We start from the raw sequence: 9,763 nt of genomic DNA, 5'->3' as shown, positions 1-9,763 counted from the left end.
AATGTCTGGAGATTATCAGGAGTGAGAGCCAAGCTCCAGGAACCCCTGGGCAGGAAGGTGAGTGTGAGCACCCACCATGCACCAGGATCACCTCCCTCGGGATTTGCTGAGGGGTCTCTGGAGGGTGATCCGTGGTAGAGGGTGGAAAATCAGGTATCTTCAGGGAAGTGGAAAGCAGCACCCAGGGAAAGGGTAAGGAAAATTCCTTGAGAGCCCTAAAAATGCTGCTGCAGGGAGAGAAGGAGGCTGAGACTGCAGTTCAGGGGGGCTGAGGGACACAAACAACTGCAGGGACTCCATCCTGACAGATTTATGGAATCATGGAATGGTTTGGGTTGGAAGAGATTTTAAAGAACATCCAGTGCCACCCCCAGCCATGGGCAGGGACACCTTCCACCAGCCCAGGTTGCTCCAAGCCCTGTCCAGCCTGGCCTTGGACACTTCCAGGGATCCAGGGGCAGCCACAGCTTCTCTGGGCACCCTGTGCCAGGGCCTCCCCACCCTCCCAGGGAGAATTTAGGGCATAATGGATCTTCCAGAGTGGTCTGTGCCCCTGGCAGAGCCTCCTGTCCCATCCACCTTCTCTGCACTGATGCCAGGCCACCAGCACCAGTGTCACATCGTGCCTGTCACCACTTCACATCCTCTTGCCTTCCTAATTCAGTTAGTTTTAATGCAAAACGTGTTCTAAGCAACTTAATTTTTACATAGCTGGGACTTTTAAACAAATTAACTGATTGAAAAACAGTTTTGAAGAGCTGCCTTTTTGCCCGTTTTTTAAAATTGCCTTTCAGTTTCTGTCCAATAGCAGCAAACCCAATTTTCTGGGCAAAAATTATCACCTGGAGAATCAGAAATGCGTCACTCGACGGGTTTCATCTAAAACCAATGTAAAAATTAAGCTTCTCAATAAATGCGTGTAAAGGTGCATAATTGCTTAAGTAACTGCAGAGATGCAGTCTATCATCCAGCTTAGCAGAGAAAAGCCAAGTTGATTGGAAAAGGTCCATTTTGCAGCCCATTTTGTGCCAGCCTGGGGGAAGGAATCTCACTGTAGGAAAATAATCAAGGAACATGAATGCATAATTAAAATCAGGATTTAATCCCGTGTTTCCTGCTCGAGTGCCACTTCTGCTGCCCACCTGAGCTGGATTTATCCCCTCCCCCTTGCTCGTGCCAATGGGGAGGGTCCTGTGGGCTCTGTGACACAAAGTGACGATGCTGGGAAAGGCTCAGATCCCCTGGATGTGGTGGGAGGTGCTCCAAGGTCTCCCCAGAGCCTTCTCTTCTCCAGGCTGAACACCCCCAGCTCTCCCAGCCTTTCCTCATAGGAGGGCTCTTCCATTTCTTGGATCACTTCCATGGCCTCCTCTGGACTGTAGGTGCTGTAAGTTCCAGAGGGGGCCAGGAAGATGCTCCAAGGGCTGGAGCCCCTCTGCTCTGGAGCCAGGCTGGGAGAGCTGGGGGGGTTCCCCTGGAGAAGAGAAGGCTCCAGGGAGCGCTGAGAGCCCCTGGCAGGGCCTAAAGGGGCTCCAGGAGAGCTGGAGAGGGACTGGGGACAAGGGATGGAGGGACAGGACACAGGGAATGGCTTCCCACTGCCAGAGGGCAGGGTTAGATGGGATATTGGGAAGAAATCCTTCCCTGGGAGGGTGGGGAGGCCCTGGCACAGGGTGCCCAGAGAAGCTGTGGCTGCCCCAGCCCTGGAAGTGTCCAAGGCCAGGTTGGATGGGGCTTGGAGCAACCTGGGCTGGTGGAAGGTGTCCCTGCCCATGGCAGGGGATGGGACTGGATGTTCTTTAAAATCCCTTCCAACCCAAACCATTCCATAATTCCGTGACCCCCAGAACTGAAGCGACCACTCTCAGTGACAGTCCCAGTGGCCCTGCTCAGTTCACTGATCCTGCAGAGCAAAAATGAAGCCATACCTTGCCATAGGAGTGACAGCCCTGCAAATCCCTCCCAGACTGGGCAGATTCCCACAGCCTGCTCTGCTGAAATCAGGGGAATTTAATTAGACTTGTCTGAATCCACATTCCCTGGCTGGGAATAGACGTGGCTCCAGGTTACTAATGTATATTTGCAAGGTTAATAATGGAGATGTACAAGGAGGAGAGCTGTCCTGGAATGCGATGTCTGTGTCTCATCCTGGGGTGCTGCAGCACTGATTCTTCAAGGCCCTGAGTCTGCTTGGCCATGCTTATTTCCAAGGCAATTCGGGAGTCGTTTGAAGAGGAATTTAGTGCTGGAGACAGAAGCAAAGCATGTTTAAGCTGATCACTGTTAGCAAGTCTTGCAGGGCTTTCTCCTGTCGTCTGGAAAGACATCCCGAGCTGAGCCTCCATGGCTGCTGGGTGCAGAAATACAGCATAAACCTGCTTTATTTTAGAACCCACAGGCAGTTCCCATCCCACCCCACACCCTCATCCCCAGGATCTCCCCGCAGGAACTCCGGTCTGATGGGGTCCCAGGAAATACCGGGTCCCGTCTCTCCGCGGGGCTAAAAGGAGATCTCAGCGCTGGGGAGGGGGGGTTTGTTCCCAGGACTGGAGCCAGGATGCTCCTGATTCCTGAGGGGGAACGGTGTGGCCCGGAGATCGGGTGACGGCTCCGCTCTCACCTTACACCCGCGGGGCTGTGTCTGCTGCGGGCTGTGCCGGGGGCTGTGTGTGTCCCCTGGGCTGTGCCGGGGGCTGTGTGTGTCCCCTGGGCTGTGCTGGGGGGCTCCATGTGTCCCCTGGGCTGTGCCGGGGACTGTGTGTCCCCCCTGGGCTGTTCTGGGGGTTCCGTGTGTCCCCTGGGCTCTGCTGGGGGTTCCGTGTGTCCCCTGGGCTCTGCTGGGGGCTCCGTGTGTCCCCTGGGCTGTGCTGGGGGCCGGGGGGCTCCGTGTGTCCCCCCGGCACGTCCCTTCTCCCCGGCACTGACCGTCCCACCCCTCCCCAGGCTGCCGGACCGAGTGGGACGGGCTGAGCTGCTGGTCGGCCGTGCCCATCGGCCAGTCCCGAGCCATCGCCTGCCCCGACATCCTCCACGTCTTCAAGAAGTCCAAAGGTGCAGTGAATCCCACCTGGACCGCTCATCCCATGGGATCGAGGGCTGAGCTGCACCCACCCACCCTGCCAGGGGCTTTTGTGGCACCCCAGCCCTTCCCCTGCCATCTCACAGCTCCTGCCTCTCCAAAATATGTCCTTGGTATATCCTGCAGTCCAAGCAGGGGACGGGCAAAAGCAGAAATTCAGGTTGTTGCCACGCCAGGAAAGTCCCCAGATCCTTTCATCACTCAGTGCCCTGTGGTTAGAGCACTTGGGGACCTCATCCTCCAGCTGTGTGACAGCAGGACAGTCCCTTTGCTGCTCAGTGCCCTCCTTTCCCACACACCAGCCAAAACACTCCTGACCTGCTCGGGATCACTCCAAGCCACATGGATGAAAAACACAGTGTGGGATTGTGATGATTTCAAGGCCAGGTGTTCTCCCAGGGTGGGAATTGCTGCCAGGGGAGCTCCTGCCTCCATCCCCCTTGGAGACAGCAGGGTGTGAAGGAGAGCACCCAATCAGTCCCCCCAGCAGCTGAGCACTGGGCATAATTGGATAGGCAATGGAGAGTTGGTAAACGCATGCTTAGGGCTGGAACAGCTCAGGAGAGGTTTGATGAAGCCCTCACAGGATGAATAAGCACTTTTTTAGCCTAAACTCCCTCTCTCTGTGGGGATTCATGCCTGCTTTCACACCCTGCCCCAAGTTGCCCTCCAGGAGGGCAGCGATGTGAGCTCGAGGGATGGGGCAGCCAGGCCACTCTGGTACCACACTGCTGTCCCTGCTGGGCTGCTGCTGCTGTCCCAGGCAGGATGTTTTGGGGGTGCTGAGACAGAGGTGATACCTGTGGCTCTCATGAGGTCCCTTCTTGTTGCTGCAGTGCTGATCCAGAGGAACTGCACCGAGCTGGGATGGAGCTCCCCCAGCCCTCCCTACCACAGCGCCTGCGAGCTGGAGGCCCTTGGCAGCAACAATGACACTGAGGCCAAGGCAAGGGGGTCCCCTGGGGGCTGTGAGGCACCCATTGCAGCATCACCCTGCCCACATCACCCTGCCCACGTCACCCACCCCACATCACCCACCCCACATCGCCCTCCCCACACTGACCCACACTGTTGGGCAAAGAAACATGAAGATCCTCCCAGGATTGTCTCATTTGGCCTCATCCTTGTTGCTGGGGTGCCTGGAGGAACCTGGTCTGGGTCATCACCCTGTCACCTCCCTGCCATCACAGACCAGCACCTCCCAGTCCATGCTGCCTCACTCCACTGGTGCTTTCCTTTCCAGAAAGGCTATTTTGTCACCATGAAGGTGCTTTACACCTGTGGCTACTCCACGTCCCTGGCAGCCCTGTTCTTGGCCATCGGCATCTTCTCCTGCTTCAGGTAGGGCTCAGTCCTGGCTGCTCCTGGGCTGCAGCTGGAGCAACACAGGGTAAATCCTCAGCAGGGGATGCTGCCCTCAGCCTCTGCCCTCCCTGAGCAGCCAAGCTCCATCCCTGCCAGCACGGACAATAGGGCAGCATGAGAGGAACAGCAGCATTGTCCTTCCCTGTCCTTCCCTGCTGACACACAGGCTTGAAACCCTTGGGTTGCCCTTTCAAGCTTTGCCTTTGCAGACCTCGCTGTCCTGTAGATTTGTGCCCTCTGGAGATGGTTGAGGATGTTCCCCAGCACACCTTGTCCCTGGGCAGCAGCTTCAAGCGCAGCACAACACTGCTCTTCCTGATTTCAGAGCAGGGAAAACTCCAGGGCTCTGTGCTTGACCATCACAAACACGTGGTCCCTGGGCTGGGCTCCAGCCAAGGAGGGGGATATTAGAGGAGAAGTTCCTCTGCCCCTTGGCTGTCTCTGCTGCTCCCTGGGTGCAGAACAGCTCTTCCTCCCATAGGAAGCTGCACTGCACGAGGAACTCCATCCACATGCACTTCTTCACCTCCTTTGTGCTGCGGGGGACTGCTGTGTTCATCAAGGACAGTGTCCTCTTCTCGGACGAGTCCATCGACCACTGCACGATGTCAACAGTAAGACACTGAGTCCCAGCCTGGGCAAGTTGCAGGGAGGGCAACGTGAGGTCATCTGGAAGAGTCTGAGTGGGTTTGGAATGGATTTAGCACTGCAAAGAGGAGAGAGAGAGAGAGAGGCTGTGAGCCTGGGGAGGACAGTCTGCCTTGGGAGGACTTCAGGAGGTTCACAACAACATTTCTGCATTGGCCTCATGTGCAGGGATCATGGTCTGCCTTCAAAGCTCTCCCTGGTCTCAGGCAGTGTCCCAGCAGGGCTGAAGCTCAGCACAACCTCAGCAGCACCAGGTACATGCAAACACACCTGGCACTGCTGGATGCGCAAATTTGGGGTTCTCAGTCAAAACAGAACCCCCTGTGTGCAGGTACCACCCTGTGGGCACCACGGGCACAACCACAGAGGTGGGTTTCTAAAGGTCCTCCAAAAACAGCCCGTGCTCACCTGCCCATGTTGCACAGGCAGAGCAGAACCTGCCCCGGGTGACGGGTGGGATTGGTGCAGAATCCCTGGAGCTGCACTGAAAGGCCATCACAGGTGTCCTTGAGGGGATGGACAGGGAGGATGACCATCTTCTGTGCCCCCCAGGACAGGGTCTGGTGCCATCCAGCACTCTGAGCCTGCCCCCTCCTCATCCTGGCAGGTGAACTGCAAAGCAGCCATCGCCTTCTTCCAGTACTCGGTCCTGGCCAACTTCTACTGGCTGCTGGTGGAGGGCCTGTACCTGCAGACCCTGCTGCTGCTCACCTTCACCTCCGACAGGAGGTACATCTGGTGGTACATCCTCATCGGCTGGGGTGAGTGTGGGGCTGTCAACCCCTGCAGGGCCCCACTGATGGGCCAGGGGCAGGAACCACCTCCAGGGGCTGCCTGCTCTGACCCCCCCAGCCATGGCTGCTCTCAGCACACCCCCCTCGCCCCCAAATCTCTCTGCATGGCCTTGTGCTTGCTGGGGCACCTGCCAGCTCCTGGAGCTGGCTGGGAAGCGTGACCTGACCCAGGACAGGTCCTCCCTTCTTCCCACGTCCACCTGGAGTTGGAAACACCGATCCCAGGTGCCCAGGTTGGATGTGAGAGCACATGTGGGAGCAGGAGGGTGGCCAGGAGGTGACACACAGACAGAAGTATCACCATCAGTGGGCACCATCTCCATTTAAACCTGGAGAAGGTGGAAGGGTTGTCACCCTGCCACATCCAGGGGCTCAGACCTGACCTAGACACGTGGGTTTGAGGACAAGGGAGGGAGGGGTGGTACAGGACACTGGGGAGACTCCACATCCCTGCCTGTCCTGTCCTTGCAGGTGTCCCCATGGTGACAGTGGCTGTGTGGGTGGTCACCAGGCTGCAGTATGACAACCACGGGTAGGAGCAGACACCCCTCTTCCTTCTCCAGGCCAGCTCAACCACGTGTCCTCCATCCAAGTCCTGGGGGATGAACCTCTTGCATGGGAGGCTCAGGAGGGGAGAACTGGGCCAGGGCTTTATTTTAATGCTGTTCCTGTTTTCTAGTGGATCCCGTGGCAAGAGGTGCTGTGCAAAGGGGGCATGGGGCTGGTCGGAGGGGTGGCAGGGTGACACCTGGGCTACAAGGGTCCAAGTGGGTGGCAGAGCCACTTCTCCTCTCCTGTAGGTGCTGGGATGATTACACCAGCCTGTACTGGTGGGTGATCAAGGCTCCCATCCTCCTGGCCATATTTGTGAGTGTGTCCTCTGAGAATCCCAGCCCCAGAGCTGGGGGGTCCCGTATGGAGAGGGGGAACTGAGCAGGGGGCCGTGCAGAGCCTGAGATGTGGCTTCCCATGGCAGGTGAACTTCCTCATCTTCCTCAATGTCACCAGGATGTTGGCACAGAAGATCCGGTCCCCAGACATCAGCAAAAACTACAAGCAGCAGTACATGTAAGGGCTACAAAGGGGGGCTTTCCTCACCCTAGTTTCTGGGGGTCCCAGGGCACCAGGGACCCCTCCCTGGAGGAGCACAGAGGAGGAACATCTGGGAGGCTCCAAGACCTGCCTTTCACGGAGAACCTGCTTGGGGTTAAAGCCAAGCTCTTGGGAAGGTCTCACGGGGCAGCAGGACCACCCAGGCTGCCCCTCATGCCACCACTCTCTGCAGGAGGCTGACCAAGTCCACGCTGCTGCTCATCCCTCTCTTCGGGGTGCACTACGTGGTGTTCGCTCTCTTCCCCGAGCACGTCGGCGTCGGTGCCCGGCTGTACTTCGAGCTGGTCCTCGGCTCCTACCAGGTGCAGGCTGGGGGAGATGGGGAGGCAAAGGCCCCCTGTACCCATCCCATCCCAAGATCACATCCTGGGAGCCCCTGGGATGTGCTGCTGGGGCTTCACACTTGAGAGAGGGCTGTGCCCAGGGCACCCCTCAAGCGCCAGAGCTGTGTCCTGGTGAACAACTGCTGCCCGTGGGATGGGGTGAGAGCTGTGGGAGGATGGAAGTGCAGGCAGCAGATGAGCACAGAGGGGTCCAACCCCTTTCCTCGGGTGAAACTTGCTCTTCCTGTCCTTCCCAGGGCTTCCTGGTGGCTCTGCTGTACTGTTTCCTGAACGGGGAGGTGAGTGTGTCCCCCAACACCCATCCCTGGGCTCCACAGCTGTCTGGGCACACAGAGGGTGCACAGAGACCCTCAAGGGTGCACAGACACCCCTGAGGGTGCACCAAAGCCAGGCCTGTGTGCACACATGGGCATGATGGGGGTCCCCACCCTCCTGCACCCCAAATCCTGTAGAGCCCTCGGAGCAGCTCCTGCCCCTGCACTGGGTGCTGGTGGCTGTCCCTGGGTGCCAGTGCCACCCCTGGTGTTGGTTCAGGTCCAGGCTGAGATCAAGAGGAACTGGGGCAAGTGGCAGTTGTCCATGGAGAGCAACGTCTTCAACCTGGTGACCCAGGACTTCACAGCGTGACGAGGACGGCGGCTGGGGGGAAACACCCCCTCAGGGGGGTGGTGGTGGGAGTGGTGCAGCTCCATGGTTACAGTCCCAGAAAGGCCAAAAAAAAAAAGGATTTTGGATGTTCTGGGTCTGGTATCCTCAGAGGGTGGTGTGAATGGTTGTAGGAAAGGCTCTGCCTGCTCAGGTGCTGGTGGCACTTTATGGCTCCATGTGACAGTGACCCACTCAAAGCTCTCTTTGGGGTTTGGTCAGAATTTTAGGTAGAGCAAAGAAAACTTCTCTGCTCTTCTGCCCCAAGACCAGGCAGGAAACACAATTATCATTTCACGAAGGGCAGTTGGTGTTTTTCATTTGCACTGGAATGAAAAAAAAAAAGTGGTCCTGACACTGAAGGCATTTTTTGATGGCTGTTCCCTCTCTTCCTTGGTGTACAAAACCATTTCCCTCATGGGAAGATGCCTAAACACAGCCAGGAGCCTTTCTGAGGGTGGGAGAAGCAAATAGAGAGAGACAAAACCCCCTACAAGAGTCCCCCAATGGCCTCTTGACTCAGTTCCTCCCTGATTTCCAAAATGTTCCCCTTTCTCCCATGCCTGTTGATTCAACAGGGGGATATATTCCACCACTCCCTGGGCCTTTGCACTGAGGAATGGGACAGTTTGCAATCAGCAGGACTCACTGGCTTCACCAGGGACTCATTTTCCAAGGATAGCAAGTTTTGTGCCAATAAAATTTGTTCTGAGGTCCAGCACTGCTTTTCAGAGGGTTGATTTGCTCTCCAAACCCAGCCTTGGTGCCGGGGGTGCTGGAGGGTGGAAACCCTGCCCATAATGTAATGCCTGGTAATCCCTCATGGGGTGGGAATATCTGCCTTTTCCCTGCCTGCTGAAACAGCCAGGCTTTGGGCATGGCCATGGAGAGGGGATGGAGGAGGAAGGTGAGGAAGAGCACAAGGTGGTGCATCATGAACTGTCCCAGAGGTCTTGGGGTGCCCTGGCCCCTCTGGGTCAGAGATGCCACCACACCATAGCCTGGCCCTGTTCCCCACCATGAACATCCTTCATCCTCCCAGACTGAGCTCCTGCCTTGGCAAACTTTGTCTCCAGGAGCAAGAGAGGCCTCAAATGCCCTTTCCCAAACCTGCTGGCCTCTCCCAGCCACACTGAGCTCCTGAGCCACCCGATCTCAGCAGAGCTTTTCACACTGCCTAGGTTGTCATTTCTCCATGTTGCCACATGTCCTTCCTTAAATAAAACCCACTTGCTGGCCCCTTTCCAGACTGCAGGATCTCCAGAGATCCCGTTTGGTCTCTCAAAGAGGCCTTGAGAGGGAAGCAGAGCTCCAGACCTGATTTGAGGTGAGATGGAAGATGTTCCACTAAACAACCCCCCTGAGCCAGCAGCATGCTCTGCATCACCAGCCAGGAAACCTCCAGAGGAGCACAGCAGCTGTCAAATGAATGCCTGTCAGCAGCCAGGAAGGGACCACAAGTGAATAGACATCCCTGACCATCATTAGGAAGAAGATGTTTCAGCAGGGATAAGGCAGCAGCAGCAGTGGATTGTGCCAGGGCTGGGGCTGCTCAGTGGGAGTGTCCCAGTTGCCACAAAGCTTTGAAGAACACTGGGTTTGCACCTATTTACAGCTGCAAATGGGTTTTCTGGGTGATAAACCTGAAACTCCAAATGACCCGCTGGGGTTTGCTGGGCTTTGACCCCCCTGGTCTCCATGGAGCAGGACAGGAGCCCATGGTGAGTATGGCAGGGATGTGCCACCTCTGTGGGGATTGGACATCAGGCTTGGCC

General features: G+C 57.0%; 1 protein-coding gene across 1 annotated transcript in view; it reads left to right on the top strand.

The window, feature by feature from the left end:
• Window positions 1-8,706, top strand: part of LOC113996139 (vasoactive intestinal polypeptide receptor 1-like) — a 13,752-nt gene extending 5,046 nt beyond the window's left edge. The window contains exons 2-13 of the mRNA XM_039384043.1: window positions 1-57; window positions 2,944-3,051; window positions 3,916-4,025; window positions 4,323-4,420; window positions 4,926-5,058; window positions 5,700-5,853; window positions 6,358-6,418; window positions 6,687-6,753; window positions 6,863-6,954; window positions 7,172-7,301; window positions 7,580-7,621; window positions 7,878-8,706. The exon at window positions 1-57 is cut by the window's left edge and continues 58 nt beyond it. Coding sequence (XP_039239977.1) covers window positions 1-57; window positions 2,944-3,051; window positions 3,916-4,025; window positions 4,323-4,420; window positions 4,926-5,058; window positions 5,700-5,853; window positions 6,358-6,418; window positions 6,687-6,753; window positions 6,863-6,954; window positions 7,172-7,301; window positions 7,580-7,621; window positions 7,878-7,970 — 1,145 coding nt within the window. The 3' untranslated portion in view covers window positions 7,971-8,706. The remainder of the gene's footprint in view (window positions 58-2,943; window positions 3,052-3,915; window positions 4,026-4,322; window positions 4,421-4,925; window positions 5,059-5,699; window positions 5,854-6,357; window positions 6,419-6,686; window positions 6,754-6,862; window positions 6,955-7,171; window positions 7,302-7,579; window positions 7,622-7,877) is intronic.
• Window positions 8,707-9,763: the final 1,057 nt, after the last annotated feature.

The sequence above is a fragment of the Pipra filicauda genome, unplaced genomic scaffold (genome assembly GCF_003945595.2).
Source record: "Pipra filicauda isolate LSUMZ 115617 unplaced genomic scaffold, ASM394559v2 scaffold336_size1087642_pilon, whole genome shotgun sequence".
In the NCBI taxonomy this organism is placed as follows: domain Eukaryota; kingdom Metazoa; phylum Chordata; class Aves; order Passeriformes; family Pipridae; genus Pipra; species Pipra filicauda.
Note: the sequence above shows the minus strand (reverse complement) of the source record. Positions and strands in the feature narration are given on the sequence as shown.